Source organism: Mizuhopecten yessoensis, unplaced genomic scaffold (assembly GCF_002113885.1).
Source record: "Mizuhopecten yessoensis strain PY_sf001 unplaced genomic scaffold, ASM211388v2 scaffold2303, whole genome shotgun sequence".
NCBI classification, from domain to species: domain Eukaryota; kingdom Metazoa; phylum Mollusca; class Bivalvia; order Pectinida; family Pectinidae; genus Mizuhopecten; species Mizuhopecten yessoensis.
In genome coordinates this window covers 307,673-325,157 of record NW_018404479.1, presented here as the reverse complement: position 1 = coordinate 325,157, position 17,485 = coordinate 307,673, and the positions used below count along the sequence as shown (strand labels likewise).

The window sequence follows — 17,485 nt, the reverse complement described above, 5'->3', positions numbered from 1 at the left end:
TACGCTTGTAATTTGTAAATTTCTTTTTCCTTGTGTAACATGAAGGTCGATTATTTTATATATGCTCATAGATGTTTCTTGTTTTTTCGTTGTCACTCACCTGGTTCTTTCTTGGAGAGCGTTAATTTACTTGCAGTTGATCTAGATTGACATACGGAAGTCGTTGGCACATCAAGGCTTACCCTCTCTGAACACATGATCTTCACCTCCCTCTGTCTAAATATTTTCTTTGCTTATATTTTGCGCAAGTGTTATTAATTTTGAGTTTGCATTCACTTTGATATCTCTTAACCCAACTGACTGTAATGTATGTAGTAGCACACACAAAAAAACAACAATCACAAGTCGTGTAATTGAGTCAATAGTAAGTGTAGAAGTGCAATGTTGACGGCAAACCGGACACTGTGTTTACTAGATTCAAATTCCTTCTTCTCTTATCAGTTTTTTGTTACTTTAAGTCTTCGAGAATCTGTAATGTGTGGATTTCTTCGGAAGCAGCAATGTCTATTTGTAAGCAAGAGAGCGAGTTGGTTATGGTGGCTGTTTTTTTTTAAATGTCGTTTATGTTCTGAAGGAAGTTTAGTAAGCCAGATTTTCGCTCTAATGCCCAATCAAGAATACTGGCTGGCTCTTGTTGTTTGGTTTCTTTCATGACTGTCCACGAGTCAGGACGTAGTCTTTCAACCCCTAGGTCCGTATTCATGAAGCCCGTTCTCGTGCTCAAGCATGGATTCTCTGCTCAAACCTCATTTGTTGTAATTGGTTTAAATCATGCAAAACGGTCAAAAAAACATGTTTAAACATCGAAAATGGAATTCAGTCCAGAGCTTCTCCAAAAACATTTCAGATCATTACCAAAATATCTATTTTTATCAATTTATCACCAGAATGAGTAATTTGGTTTGAGCACAAAATATGATTTTGGGCATGAGAACGGTTTCATGAATACTGGCCCTGGTGCCAAACTACGTTAAAATTGCTGAGGTCTTCGTATCTGTAGCTTTTTTCTGCTATTTTATGGTTTATTATCCCGAAAACAGGATGGGGCCTGACCTAATCCCTGTACATAGTACATGTATCATATTCATTCTCGGACTCTCTCTATTCTGTACGCTCATCTTCCTCACTCCGTCTATTTTTTTCTCTTATTCATTTTCTTTCTTTTTACTCAATTTCTCTTACATTGATTTCAATTTCAATTCGTAAAAATCACTTGTAACTTATTCCCCAATTGTTGATATATTTTAACGCTTTCAATTTCATTGATTGTAAACCATAGTTCTTGTTTTACACACCTCAAAATATGCTGTGTGGAGTCAGCAACTTCATATTCATCATCAAATTTTATCTTATTTTTTTCTTTCCATATGTGCCACTTTGTAGTATAGACAAACAAATTGATTATTGCATTATTGATGCCTCTTTAATGTCTGCATAAATTACATCTAGGTTTTTTTGATCTCTAAAGATTTCAGCTTTAAAAGTGTGGCCGTAAGTGATGGCTGGTAAACTGTCTGTAAAAGGTGACCGGATGGTGTATTTAGGAGCTGCGCCCTCACACCAACTTACGTCATATTAAGACGGTATCCTCAGACAACAGAGCCAGTCAGGAGCAGCTTTGATTGCCGTCTCCCTGAAATGCCCTAGCCTGGACAAGACAGAATGACACTCCACCTGGTCACATCTTACCGACACCCATTTAAATCTGAACGTCAGGTAAAGACAGGCGAGTACCAACATCAACGCCTTTGGCTTTTCGTGTCATGCCACCGTGTCGATGTTTTAACATTTCAGTTGTAATGACACTTTGTGTCGTTGGAGATTGCATATAAGCGTCCTTAGCGTCTGAAGACAGACACTGTCTTCACATGAACTTTGCTGTTACGAAGACGTTAACCTGAAACAAATCTCCGGAGTAGCAAGGGAAGAGAAACAGGGATCCCAAAGTGATCTTATGCTCTTGCTGGTGGTAATATCCTAAGGAAATGAAACGTCAGTACTAGGTTAACTACTGTACTTTACAGTAGACAAGCAGTATGTAGGCAACATACCTGCAGTGTATTTAAACCCATTTGATCCGTACAAATATTAGAACTTATTCAATATCGATGTTCTATATTCATCACATGACGTGACTGCATCTTTTAAGATTTCTTTTAAGGAAACTCTCTAGTTATACCGAGTACACTTTCAATTTCCGCGAAGAGATTGATAAACAAATGAAGTGAATGCAACTTTAAGTGTATTATATATGCTCACAGTAACCAGAAAAGTCTTTTCCACTCCTTATAACTTTCGGCCAATCAATCATGAACATGTGCCAGTTGGTGTTTGTTTTTTGAAGTTGTCGAATCCAAACTGAATATTGAAGTTCTAGGCAACATTATGTATGAACATTGTATTACAATCAATTAACGATGTATTGTAAAAAAGTAGTAAGTAAATTAATAAAAAACCGACATCATTCATTTACAAAGGTGTTTTTTTCAAAACATCTATTATTTTATTTCAATATATTTGGCATTTGTAAGACATCACGGCATTGTATCACAAAGGGTACAGCACTGTTCTAATCATAGAGACACCTTCGTTCTATGCCAAACAACCGTAACAGTTTCTACATGAGCAGGTAGAGGGAAAGTAGTCATGCCTGAACTCGAAGTAGCCGTTGCCTCCCTCACATCCGGGAACTGGTGGTCCTGCTAATCTTTTCTGTCGTCCGACACGATACTCATCTATATTGTCAAAGTATTGATCCTCTGGTACATCATGGTTCTGTCGCTCAGCACGATATCTTTCTGTATCGTCAACGTGTTCGGCTGGTACATCACGCTTAGACCTGCCAATAAAATCGTCCTCGGGTACATGCGGCGAATGATACTCCAGTAGCACATCCGTTCCGACAAGACAGCAACTGTCTTCTCCGTATCCTTTCGTGTAAAATACGTCACAGTACACTAGGTAAGATGTCAGTCCAAACCCGCCCGGCTCACATATAGTGTTGTTACAGCACGCCTTGCTGAAACAGAATACAGTATGACAAACTTGTGTTACATGTACATTTGCTAATGTTAGATGTTAAACAACTTTCCTACATCCTCATTGGTTGGATATTTGGGGTCGATATTTTGTGATATTGATTCGGTGATGATGTTTTTTTCGAAACAGCATGTCAATTTATCACTTGATGACAACACTTCATTTGAAACGTCACAATGGTCTCTGCCAAATGCAGTACGTACTTTCCACCGATAAATTTTTGTACGTTTCATCTTGTTTAATTATTAAAACATTATTTAGCCTCTGATATGATAATAAAGGACTTTTATTTCGATAAATAGGTGGTCATATGGACCTGAGTAAGTGATATTGACCTCGTCTTCGTCTGGGTAAATACCACTTTCCCAGGTTCATATAACAACATATTCGCCTCAACAAAGGTCCATAATTGATAAATTTATTACTGAAAGATAGATATATACTATCACTTTAACAAACAAAGATAAGAGTGAAAAACTATGTCAAAGCAAAAAAACACACAATCTACTGAAATACAATATCTATCAGTTCCCTTACTTTTACGTAGACTTATTTATACATTTGGTTTGATCTGTTTGTCGTTTACGTCCTATTAACAGCTATGGTAATGTGAGGACGTGCCAGGTTTTGGTGGTGGAGGAAAGCCGGAGTTCCCGGAGAAAAACCACCGACCTACGGCCAGTACGTGCGACTTCCCCATTTAGGGCTCGAACCCGCAACTCATTGGTTGAGGGCCAGTTGTAGCAGCATGTCAGACGCCCTAACTTGGCCACCACGGCCCTTTATATATACGAGATACACATTCAATTCGGTGTCGGGACCGCGGCAAAACCCTCGCATAAACGTTTCATATCCCCATATGATGGACGCCATCAGTCATTGAGACATGATGACCAGGTACTGTTTTGTTGGTGGCTATAGTAAACAATGAGCAGGTCTAACGAACTTTGTTTATCAACACCGGGATTCTATACGTTTCATATAGCGTACATTGAATCTGACTGCGAGTTTACACTCCGTTACACATCAGCGAGTTAACTGAGTTATGATACACATAACACCTTTACATATTCCTTATGCACATTTTTAATTTTGGGAAAAGAATTATATAAATAGAAGGAAAATATATTCTCTTCCTTTTTGTTTCAGTCTTGTTCTGGTGTGTTAACGGTTTTGCATTATCTTATTATTATCCCATTTTTGAACTACACACGAATTAAATACCTACCCTTAGTCTCTCCTCCTTATTGGAGTAATGAACATTATTTAATACTAATTTGCAGTTCATATAACTTGTGAGCTTCCAAACGTATGGTCAATATCAAAAGTAACGGGAATTATTCCCAGATGTTTATCCGATTCAGGCTAACAGCCAAGTATCTGAGAAAACTAATTTGTCAAAAAGAGGGGGAAAAAATCTCATAATTGCCTTAATTTTGTATCACAAAGTCATAACGCGTTTTTTATATATTTCCTAACAATCGGTAATATCTCATATTTATATGGTATATCGATGTCTTTTTCTCTTTATCTCATTTTCTATGTTATCGTTTTAATATTTGGTTTGCTTGACAATAGCTAAAATCGAATCAAACTTATAAAAATACTCACCCGTCACACACCGCCTTGGTCAGGACTTGTTTCTCAGGACGAACTACCAGGCACAGCGTCACACCATAATCCTTCCAGTAACCCAGTATGCGTTTATGATCTGTTTTGCAAATGGGTTTCCCACTGAAATTACACATATAATGTTTTGAGCTTCTTCTTCAATTCTCTCTGTGTACATGAAGACTCCAGCCTGTTTTGTTCGAGTTGTCTCGCTTAGATGCTGCAATATATTTCCTAAAAAGAACTACATGGTGGCATATTTCTGCCATCGACTTCCGAATTACGAGTTACCTTTGTCGACATAAAGTTAATGGCAGAAATATGCCACCATAATATACATAGATTGTATGAACATGTCATTGTTTGGTCAAATATCCCTAGTACATTGTATGCTACCTAATAGCTAATGCTACTACTTTTGAACATCACCATTGAGTAATGAGGCAATCATCAGTCATCTTTGTCCAGTTCTATTTATGATAGGGTACCGCAGGCTCAAGTACCCTAAAGACACAGTCGCCTGTGGTAAACTCCCATATTTGTAAGGAGAAGTTATGCAAAAGTATAGCCAATCAAATGTCCTGGATGTCATGGCTGACTGGACAGTGATGTCGGGGGCTAAAGGTTTACAAAGTGTGATTGAACGAGACCAACTCGTGTGGCGTTACAGGGTCTGTGTTATAACCATCATGTAGGTATAGCTTCACTCCCGTGAATTACTTATAAACATCAAAAGACTTTATGCCTCAAGCACCATACCGAAAAATATATTTTAATACGTAACGTGATCGATATCTTCTTTTAAACACTTTACTTCAAGTCGTAAGGGGGAATGATAACTAATAGAGATGGGCGTACCACCAAGACATAACAGAAAATGTACAGTTTACTAAAACAGTTACGTTTGTTTATCTGATAAAATATAGAGGTTCCCCAGTCCCGTGTATTTTCATTTCTAAATTTTGTAAATATTTTTTCTTGCATGAAATATACGAACTATATCCAGCACGTATACATATATATATATATACATATTCTGAAAACGATTGCATCGCATCGTTGATCGTCAAACGCATCGCCGATCGTACAACGCATCGCCGATCGTACATATACAATGTGCATGTACATAATTTGCACCACGGTACTTCTAAAAGAAACTATTCTAACTTATACTGAAAACACAGGGTGCAATTCATAACGGCGTATCGGATATACTTACCTTTCCTCTGGGAAAACATGTTTGTCAGGGAAGGAGTAGATGAATGTATAAGCTCCCCAGTGTCTTGCGAGAGCATCTTTCATCCGAGACCTTGGTAAAGATACAGTTTATAAAGAACTGGTAGGGTGTAGACGGTCTAGATCTGTAAAACTTAATCTTATAATGATGATTTTATAACCAATGTATCAACACTAACAATGTTAGAGGAGATAAATGGTACAGGGGTACTACCATCAACGTGTCAGAAAAGCGAACAACTTAACAAAAAGGTACATGATCAAACTATTAGATTGGAAAACCAGGTAGAAAATGTTCAAGAAGTTTTCAGCAAGTATAAGGCCGAAAAAGAAAAAGAACTTATGGAGGTGGCAAAAGAAATGATGAAATGGCCGAGAAATTGACAGATCTTAGATGCCGGTCCATGAAATATACTCTTGTATTTTCTGGTATCTATGAACGGGATCGCGAGGACACTGAAGCTGTAATCAGAAACTTCCAACACAAACCGCTGGACGGGTTCACGGGTTTGGCAAGAAATCTAACAGGGTCCAAGACCAGTAATAGTCAAATTTATTGTCCGAAAGGAACTTGACCTAGTGCTGAAAAATGCAGATAAATTGCAAGGTAAGCCATACAGAATAACAAAACAGTTCCACAGGAATTAGAGCAAGCCCGTAAAAGCCTCTACCCAATTCAAGAAATTTCGTGAGAATGGTGATCACGTCAAAATGGTGCGCGAATGATGACGAGAGTTCCACAGGCCACACAGAGCCACTCAAATAACAACTCACAGGAAACCCCGGATCGACGTCGTAATCCAAAACGTACTCCTGAAGGTCCCTTGGTACGCGAGGGAAACATCACGAAGTCTAATGACGTTATATCTTCAAACCACCATCTAAAGGCACTTTCACTCAACTGCTGTGGAATAATTACCCCGACTTTCAAAGTCTACTTTCAAAGTAAGATATCTTATGCTTCCATGAAAAACTGAAGACATTGATGTGTTGAAAGTGGAGGGTTTTGAGTTTGTCATAAAAAACAGGGAAAACTACAGTAAAACAAAGTCAGGAGGGATTTTATTAGGTTTTAAATATGAATTGAAGCAATACTTGCATGTACACGAAAACGAAAGTAGCTTTGTTCTATGGGTTGAAGTGTCCAAAAATCTTATCAATTCAGATAAAAGTGTTATAATTGGCGTCCTATACATTCAAAATACAGTAGTACAGATGTATTTAATAGTATTGAATCTGAAATGCACCGATTAATGAATGCTGACAAGTATTTGATGTTAGCTTGTGACTTTAACGCCAGAACCGGTGCAGAAATTGATTATTTAAATTTCAATAATGGTGAGCATGTAGTTGACTCTCAATTTTCCTTCAAATTCTTCACAAACCCTGGATAATAATCGTTGCTCTGATGTAATTAAACCACGGGATAATAGTAAACGAGATATGCTTGTTAGGTCAATTAATGTTGAAAATGTTAACAACTTGATTGAATTTATAAACCAGCTACATCAATTGCACGAAGTGACAGCGGAATCGATTAATCAAACTGTTGAAAAAATGAATCCAATGTATATAAATGCTGCTGCTACTATATTCGGAACATTTAAAACAGGTACTAGAATTACTAATCAATTAAATGATGACAAACCTTGGTTTTCTTCAGCATGTTAACAGGCACGGAAATAATACAGGGATAGTAAAATTTCTTTTGCAAGATGTTAATCGGATAACGCTAGATCTTGTATGGCACAAACAAGAAAATAGTATAAGTCAATTTAAACAAAGACTTGGCTAAATACAGGAAAAAGATATATTTTCTTTTACATGAAATGAAATAAAAAAAAATCCTAAAGAATACTGGCAGATAATCAATCCAAAGAAAAATAAGCATAATGACATAGACACTGAAGTCTTATGTATTTTAACCCGTGACCTTAATCATAGATCACCTAACGCTTAGAAACAAAGGAAGAACTTGAAAATGAAATAGGCAACATTGATCTACAACATTAACATCAGGCTAAATGAACCAATACCAGCTATTGAAAAAGAACAATGTGTAAACAATTTGAAAAACAACCGATCAAGCGGTGATGATTAGATCAAAAACGAATAAGCTACCAAAGCAATAATGTTACCTTTTTTAATGAAAAGCTTTTTAATGTTGCATTCTCAACGGGGGTAATTTCTAAGAATTGGGTCGAAGGTAATACTATACCAATTTTTTAAAAATATAGGATCCTAATTGGACCCTAAAAACTATCGACCCTTTGTCATTCTGAGCTGTGTAGGTAAACTATTTACAGCAATACTTACTAATAGATTAACTTAATTCTCTGAGGATTTTCAGATTATAAGCGAAAACCAATCTGGATTCCGTAGAGGTTATTCCACAATTGACAATTTCTTCATCGTACAAATTTGAAGTTATCAAAAGTAAAAAACAAAAGAACATATCTTGTGCCTTTATTGACTTCGAAAAGGCCGTTGATACCGTTTGGCGTGAGACACTTTGGCACATATTGTTAGTAATTAAGATCAATGGAAACATGCAAAGATTTATAGTCAATATGTACAGTGAGATAAAGTCAAGAATAGTTAATAATGGAGAAACGTCAGATTTCTTCAGGTGTGAAAATGGAGTCAGACAAGGTGAAAATGCATATATGTCATCTTTCCTTTTCTCCGTCTTTCTGAATGATATACAATGTTTCTTATCATCAGAGAATGTCAACTATCGCATTTTTACCGAAAGTGTATGTAAACCCGAAAAACGTGTAAAATTACCCTGAACACCTTGGTTTAGGTCCAAATAAAGTTTCAACGAAATACATTTAAGTAAACGGAACTATATTTTCATTATATAGTAACCAAAGACAATAACCCGAGCTATGCTTACAATGATATTCGATTTTGGGAATTCTGTTCATATTGTAATTCAATATTTTTTTCTCCATTTTTTCTAGGAGTCGAATCAAGTATTTCTATACAGATATCATTCCTACCGAAATTTTGCGGCATCCTGAAGATGTATTGGGTCACTGATGTAATCTTCTTCGGGGATAGGGTCATGGTTTGTAAACACACAGCCACAGTCTGGCGCGGGTGCTATCAAACAGGCATCAACACATAAGCCGGCCAGTGCAAGACAGAACACGTTTATCTGTAACAGACCACCAGACCAATTGTAGTCAATGTAAATTAAATAAAGTATATCGCACGTGAATCTGTTTTCCTTTTCTTTTTTTCGTAACAGTTGCATTACAAAGGGTGATGAACAAACTTTATCGTTTCAGTGGGCTCAAATCAATAAGTCTATAATTTTGCAGAAACTAAAATTAAGGGTAATGTATATCGTTATGAAATTGGTTTCCTTTTTACGATCAATAAAACACTGTAAATAAAAGAGTGGTTGAGTTAAGAATGGACAGAATATGGTATTTTATTGAAAGGTTTATATAAAAAACACATGTATTCTACTTTATGATTATGATATGCATTTTAACATTTTGGTGAAGTTTTAAACGGCATTAAGAATGTTAAAAAATAAAAAGGCTGAAAGTGGAGCACCTTGTGCAATGCATCTTACCCCTTTAAATATTCGCACGCAATACTATCCGAGAATGAATAGTCTACACATTATAAGTACATTTGTATGTTTGCACTTTAAAATGGGAAAAATAAGTCAAGACATTTTAAGCATGCTACACACGTGCACTCTATATAGAATAGGGAATACTCTACCCCTACAAGGTACATGTACGTATACTACGCTAATGACACGCTGCTCTGTAAGCCATCTTTTACATTAGATCTGTGAAGGTATTTACCTGCTGTCAACGTTGTTTCGCTTCCGTTTTTCTTGCTTAGACTGTCAATTTATTAATTTGGCGCTACAAAATGTATATATACATGTATATAGTTTCAATAAATTACACATACCAATATGTCGACCATTTCTGTTGGGATTGGTCCAGAATCTATCAGCACATTCTTCGTGTCATTAATTATGGCACTAAAACATGTGTATCTTTTTCACTAAGTTATACATACCAATATGTCGATCATTTCTGTTGGGATTGGTCCAGAATCACTCGGTATCTTGAGTTAGTGTTATTAATTTTGGCTCTACAAAATGATTTTTTTTTTCTCATTTAGTTACATTGTATACTTACCAATATTGCAACCATTTCTGTTGGGGTCCAGAATCACTCATATGCCTCGTGTTATTGTGTAGGTATAGGCTTGTATGTAGGTATCGAAGCACAACTATGAAGAGTTGTTACAATTTATCGGTCGAGTGACAAAAATACAAAAATCAAGCGCACTCGTCAAACAAATATCATATGACAAACTTAGAGCCATGGGTGAAATACGTTACACAAAGTTTTAAATATCCTTTGTTAAACAACAACTAACTTTAACCTGAAACACTTTACGTCCATTAACGTTAGTCCGGAAGATAGCAAAATGATACTTCATTTACATATACCTAATGTACCAACTAAAACTATTGTTTTAAACCATTAAGAGCAGTTACACAAATCGTCAGCAGTCTACATTGATCACAAAAAGCATAATATTCGTAGCAAGCTCTGGGATATATATAGACCGCTCTACAACTATTATGAAACAAGTTACTGCAACTTATATGAATCGCTCTTATTGGTCTAGACGCTGAAATTTCAATCCGATACCCATTAGAACTTAACAAATTTCAAAAACAACTCCTACTTTTGACCATTGAGCCTCACGATATATATAATTAAAAACATTTAATGAAATTATAAATACTGTGAGAATCAAATTACAAAGAAAGCATATGGGGCCCCATCCCTAATACCCCCCCCACCCCCCCNACAGTATATAACAACATAACCCCTCCCTCTCATAAAACATATACATCCCTCATCAATTCCTGATCTAATAACTACCCATGCACTAATATAACTCTATATAAAAACTCAATGCACAAACCCGACAACCCCACCTGCATCTACCCAACTCTCCCCTGCCTACTGATAACTCTCACCAATGCACAAAACCGTCGCACCCACCCCTTCCTTTCCACCTCTCCAACAACTATCTTATTCTAATACTCACAAACATAATTATAAAAGTCAGAACAGTGAACAGTTACAGACGAAAGCCAAGAAAAGTTTTATATGAACGAGAACATTGGTATTGAAGGAAAGTTTTCCATAGTGTGCAAAGACTGGATACGGTTTCAAGAATGGACGCCAAAAATCAAGGTTAATTAGTACCTGCATGAATCTAACCATTCACCAATAACACACAGTCCGGCGGAGGGGACTATAAACGGTGTCCCGTGTAGGAGGGTCCAACCTGCACGTAAAAAATCCCTCTGTGTATTGTCGAAAGAGTAGGCGCGTTAACGCCGGCACAGAGGATATGATTAGATTAGATTACATTTATTAGACGATTCGACGGACCTCCAAAATATAGGAACAAAACAAAACATAAAATAGAGTAGGATATAAGTAAACGACAGCCTGGATATGGTACGCCCTCGCCATATAAGACATCATGATATGATACGATCGGTGATCTCCCCATCTTTTTAGATAAAAATAGTTCAAATAAGATACATATATTATAAGCCCAGCAACTTAGAGATCCCCCCATAAGACCCTCTTCCTAAAAACCAACTTTTACTTTTTTTATTCTCAAATATTTATATAAATTACCATTTATTTATTTATTTATTTTTAAATATAAACATACACCATAGAATTAAAGGTAAAACCCCGCATACACCATAGGGACCCCTCGGATAATCTCAGACTCCGGCCCAACCTGACAAAGAAACAAAGTACTGTACCTAACGGAAGCAGAGACGTTTCTCTACTGTCGGGCACAACCGGCAGTTAGAGACCCGATGTACATTACAAATATAATATATATAACTCCCTATAACAACAGGAATATAGGCAATAAATACACTTTCAAAATATACAAATAAGTATACATTTTTATATATATATATACATTAATACAAGCCATATTGGCAAATTTTTGACCCCTCCTCAACGATACCAAAACACAAGTTAGGAACAAGAGCCAAAGCTGCATCAACCGGCACGACAAACCATTTCGGACCAAGGAGTCTTCTCCAAATTTCACCACAATATAAGGATAGTTTCAAGTTTTATTTTTACACTCACGCCACACGTATACGTGCGTAACAAGAGGTCACATAATACATAGCATACATTGATGGACATAGTACTCACATAATATGACACATGATACAATTTATACAATAACAACCCATTTCAATAATTCTTTTAGCTAACTTATTTTAGATATTAAGTAGCTTCATTACTCTTTGTATAAATTTACCTACTTTTGTTAAGAGTACCGTGTTACAAATTGAGAACATTCCTTTCATTTTGATATATGTTGGGTTGACATAATAATAATTTGGTATATAAAGTTGTCTAAGAGCTACAACAGATACATTAGTACATTGGTATAAGTAGTGGTATTCGTCCCCAACACAGTTATTACATAGGGGACATAACCTTTCCTCGCGTGGGACTCTATTCCATCTTCCTGTTTCTATAGGAAATTTTATATTTGATGTTCTAATTTTACATATTAGTTTAAACAGTATTGTATTCAATATATGGCAGTGACAAATTAATAATACAAAATCAACAAAGAGGATTCGAAAACAAGTACATAAGTACTTATATTAATTCGTCTCCTTATTAATAAACCTGGCAGTAGGACGGCACTGTTACATATATTTTGATAGTATAAAAGACAAAGAGAAGAAGAAGAAATCAGGGAGGGGAGGGTGGAAGGAGTGCATCAGGAAATGAAAGAAAGTGGTTATGAAGAGAATAACGAGAAGAACTGCATCACTTAATTGAATCTGGTTGGAATGGGATTCATGAAAAGGTAACCCTAATGAGTTCATATTACTTTTCGTTCATTTGTAGCTTTAAAAGATATGGTTCAATATTAAACTGAAATTTGAATAAGGAGTAAACTTGCCCTCGCGAGGTTTCAACATCATGAAAGCAACTTTGAGTGAATTGATCGCATAATCTCTGCTTAATGATATTTTTCAAGCATTGCCTAGTAATTGTACATGGTATTTGGAAAGTCCATAAATTTTTAAATCCAGTATTGTTTAAGATATCTCGTATATACGTTAACCATTTAAAACTCAATAAAGAATTATGGTGCAAATTGTACATTAGTTTATACATTACACTAGATAATTTCGACCCACCCGTTATAGGCTTATGCCAGAACATATATACCAAGATATATTCTATTACCAAGATATTGTACACGTGATGTAACTGAAATACTATGATTATTACATGGTTGCCCATTTCCTCAGTCAGCTCAAACATTCATAGCTGCTCTGGAGTCCACCTGGATTTTGAGCAGGTCCGTTACATGACGAAAGTCATTCAGCTGACAATTCACCTATGGAACAAACACAGCAAGGTACAATGGCACAAGTTGTTGTATTGATCTAGATCTCAGTTCTTTATTACCTTGAACCTTACGGCTCATCAGTTCAAAATAAACATATATACAAGGATAAACAATACAATCACTCACACCCATATACACCCACACAAATACACCCACACACACAAATACACACTCACATACCCATTGGTATAGTGAAGAGAGACATCCCTCTTTATATAGGTACATAGTCTTTTCTTTTCTTATTACTCAGTTTAATATATTTGGCTAAATTTGTTAACTGTTTTTTGTTCCCTGTTTCCATAAGTTGGATAAATGTATACATGCTAGGTCTTTCATAGTAATATTTCTTAATAAAACGCTTTCTTAAATCTAAAAAACATTCACATTTTAATATAAAATGAAATTCATCTTCGATATCCCCACTGTTGCAGTATGCACATGTTCTTTCAATCCTATCTACATTGTTATACCTACCAATTTCAATATTTAATTTGTGAGATGACAGTCTAATTTTTGTAATTTCTTTCAGATTTGTATTTCCTATGGGTTTTGTTAAATATGGTTGTAAACAGAAATTTTCGCCAATAAACTTGTACAGTGAACACTTAGAAGATGAATCTATTTTTTCTTTACATTCTTGCGTAAATATATCACACATTCTGCTTTTAATAATATTTATAATATAATCGGATGTATAGGTATCTCCATATGTACCCTACTCCCATTCTAAATAGTCCGTTTCTTATTCCATTCATCCATTCACTACCATTTTCTAACATTTCTTGATAACATGCATGTAAAACACAATTGTCAGTTTGTTTTAATTTTAACCAGTATTTAAAAATTCTAAATTTCCTAATAATTTCCAAAGGCAATCTTCCTAGTTCTTGGTAAACCATAAAATTTGCAGTAGATTTCTTAACCCCTAATAATCTTTTACAATAACTTAAATGTATTTTTTCTATATCTTGTGCTTTATGAAAGCCCCAAACTTCCGCTCCATAATTAAAAATACTACAGACATATGTATCGAAAACATGAAGCTGAGTTTCAACGTTAAAATATTTTTTCTTAGACACGTTTGATACTGAAAACAATGCTTTTCTTCCTTGTTCAGCGATTTTTTGTTGAGTTTTTTTGAATTTACCATTAAAATTCATTAATATACCCAGGTAATTAAATTCATCTACAATATCTAAAACACCTCCATCAAAGTACCACTTATCTTTTTCTCTTAATTTACCTCCGTTACGGAAAACCATCACCTTGGTTTTAGAAGTATTAACCGTAAGATTCCATTTATTTGTATAAAGTAATAAAGTATCTAACATTTTCTGCAATCCCTCAGAGGTTTCGGCCAATAACACCATATCGTCTGCATACATCATTAAAAATATATTAATAGTTTGTAGCTCTATAGAAGGACACCCTTCTGTTAAAAAATTCATTTCGCAATCATTGACATACAAAGAGAACAATAGAGGAGACATAATTTCCCCTTGAAATAATCCATTTTTACATTGAAAAAAATCTGACATGTTTTTGTTATACTTTACACAACATTTTACATCTCTGTACAAAGAACGTATAATATTCAACATCTTTCCTTCTATACCTTCTTTGATAAGTTTGTACCACAGATTCTGTCTATTAACGAAGTCAAAAGCTTTTTTGTAATCAATAAAACAGCAATACAGTCTATTTCTATTTTTCAGGGTTTTACTTATTAATGTGTGTAATACAAATATAGCGTCAATAGTTGATAAATTCTTCTTAAAACCAAACTGAGCATCACTTAATTTACAATAGTCACTATCGAAATTAGCAAGACGCTCATTAAGAATTGATGTAAAAAAAATCCCTAAACAACTTACTAAAGTAATTCCTCTGTAATTATTGGTATCGTTCTTGTCTCCTTTCTTAAAAATAGGAATTATATTACCTACCGACCATGATGTAGGATAAAAACCAGATTTAAAAACATTGTTAAACAGTACCACAAGACATGGCATAAGTACCTCTTTACCCTTAATAAAATACTCATTAATCAGTAGATCTGGACCACACGCCTTCGAGTTACTCAATTTATTGATAGCTTTGAGCACTTCACTATCAGATATCTGATCATCTAATTCTTGAAACATAGTATTTGGTACATTAACATCATAATTATTTAAAAACTCATTAACCATTTCATTCTCAACAGGTTCCGTTGAAGACAATTCGCTAAAATACTTAAAAAAATCTTGTTCACTAAGATCCCCCTTATCGTTATTTTTTCTTTTCTTGAATCTACTATAGAAAGCCTTAGGGTTACTTTTTCGCAAGTAATCCATCATATTACCTTGTTGATCTATATATTCACGCTTTAATCTAGTTTCCAGTTTTTTATAGTTACGCTTTTTAGATATAAAAATGTTCTTATTTTCCTCTGACTTAAGTGAATTAAAAGTAAATAATGCGTTTTTGTATTCAATATATCTGTTTTTACAAACTTCGTTAAACCATGGTTTATCCTCCACTCGAACTTTTTTAACCTTTCTAGAGGTGCATTTAGTAACATTTAAAGGCATTAACAATTCATTTAATATATTAGTAAACTTATTCACACACTCATCTATACATTTTTGATTATCCTCAATATTATTACAAGCATTAAATAACTCTCTACGGTTTTCCTCTAGTAAATGCAATGCTCTCTCTGCATGATCCCCATTCCATTTAACATGTGTATATATATTATCTTTATCATTATAATCAGGTACAACTACGTTTTGTTCAAATGAATCCACAGTAATACAAATTGGAGAATGGTCTGAAAAAACATTAAATATTCCACTCTCAAAGTGAGTAATATTCTTTAAGAAATCATCAACAGTCAATACATAATCTATTAGACTAGATCCCCTACTATTCAAAAAAGTTATACTACCATTAGGATCATCTTTATGTCGTCCATTTACAATTCTCAAGGAAGTAGATTTACACAGTGAAAGAAGATGTCTTCCAAATTGGTTAATATGCAGGTCAGAATTGGAACGTTTGGATGGTACAGAATCATTAACATAATTTACAATATTTGAAATAATATGCGCAGGCCCTTGATTAACAATATCATTACTTATATAATCGTCGTAAATACCCGTTCTACTATTGAAATCTCCTAGTACAATCACTTTACCTAATCCTTTATATTCACACACCATTTCCTCAAGTCTGGCAAAAATATCAATTTCACATTTGTGATAAAAAACACTATTTACAGGTGGGAAATAACAAGCAAATGCATATATATCACTGACATTATTTCTAATGTTATTGGATATTTTTAACAATACAATGTTGTCATTAATGTTATCTATTACCCTACAATAATCGAAGATAGTTGATTTAATAAAAATTCCACTGCCTTTACCATGCATTCTAGGAAACACACAGCTGTCATAACCTTCCAATTCCACTTCATCCTCTTTCTCAACCCACGTTTCATACCAACATACAACATCATATTTGGTAATAATATTTACAAACTCTTCTGTATCTAATTTGTCCGTGATTGATCTACATATATTCCATGAAATAATGGAAAGTCCCTCCACACAACCCTAATACGACAAGTCGTGATTCCCTCTAGGTGGCTCGCGATCGAAGCGCGCACTGTGGTCCTTTCGCGAAGATGAACCCCTCCACCTCTGGCCAGTAGCCGTATGTTGTCCTCGCGAGGGTCGCGGTTGGAATTCGGCGATGCGTTCTTGTCGCGCTGGCGTGTAGTGCCATTCTGGTGCTATTGGCGACCCAATACCATGGAAGCTGGCTATGGGCTGCTGCGGCGAGCTGGTGCGCGCGCGGGACTCGGGCGGCTGAAGTCGTTCACGCCCATCGGGGGTAGACGGGTTACGTCCTCTTTTGCTACCTCGTCCGCTAGCTGGCGTACTCATATCAACAGAAGGCTGATGTTGCTGCACTTTTTGTTGAGTGACGTCACTAAAGGACCTCTGAGTATCCGACCTCTGTACATTATCCGTGTCACTGCCTGGCAAGTAAAGTTCCCCGTCTATGTACAGACGATCTCTCACAAGTTTGGCATGGTGACCAGCGCGCTTGTAGTGCCTCATGACCG

General features: G+C 35.5%; 1 protein-coding gene across 1 annotated transcript; it reads right to left on the bottom strand.

Annotated features, from left to right (window-relative positions):
* Positions 1-2,472: 2,472 nt before the first annotated feature.
* On the bottom strand, positions 2,473-10,181 carry LOC110445424. Its single transcript, XM_021490037.1, has 5 exons — positions 10,062-10,181; positions 8,892-9,049; positions 5,870-5,959; positions 4,651-4,773; positions 2,473-3,019 (listed from the first exon to the last, which is right to left on the bottom strand). Exons 1-5 carry the CDS (start codon positions 10,074-10,076, stop codon positions 2,593-2,595), a joined length of 813 nt encoding a protein of 270 aa, XP_021345712.1. The 5' UTR covers positions 10,077-10,181; the 3' UTR covers positions 2,473-2,592.
* Positions 10,182-17,485: the final 7,304 nt, after the last annotated feature.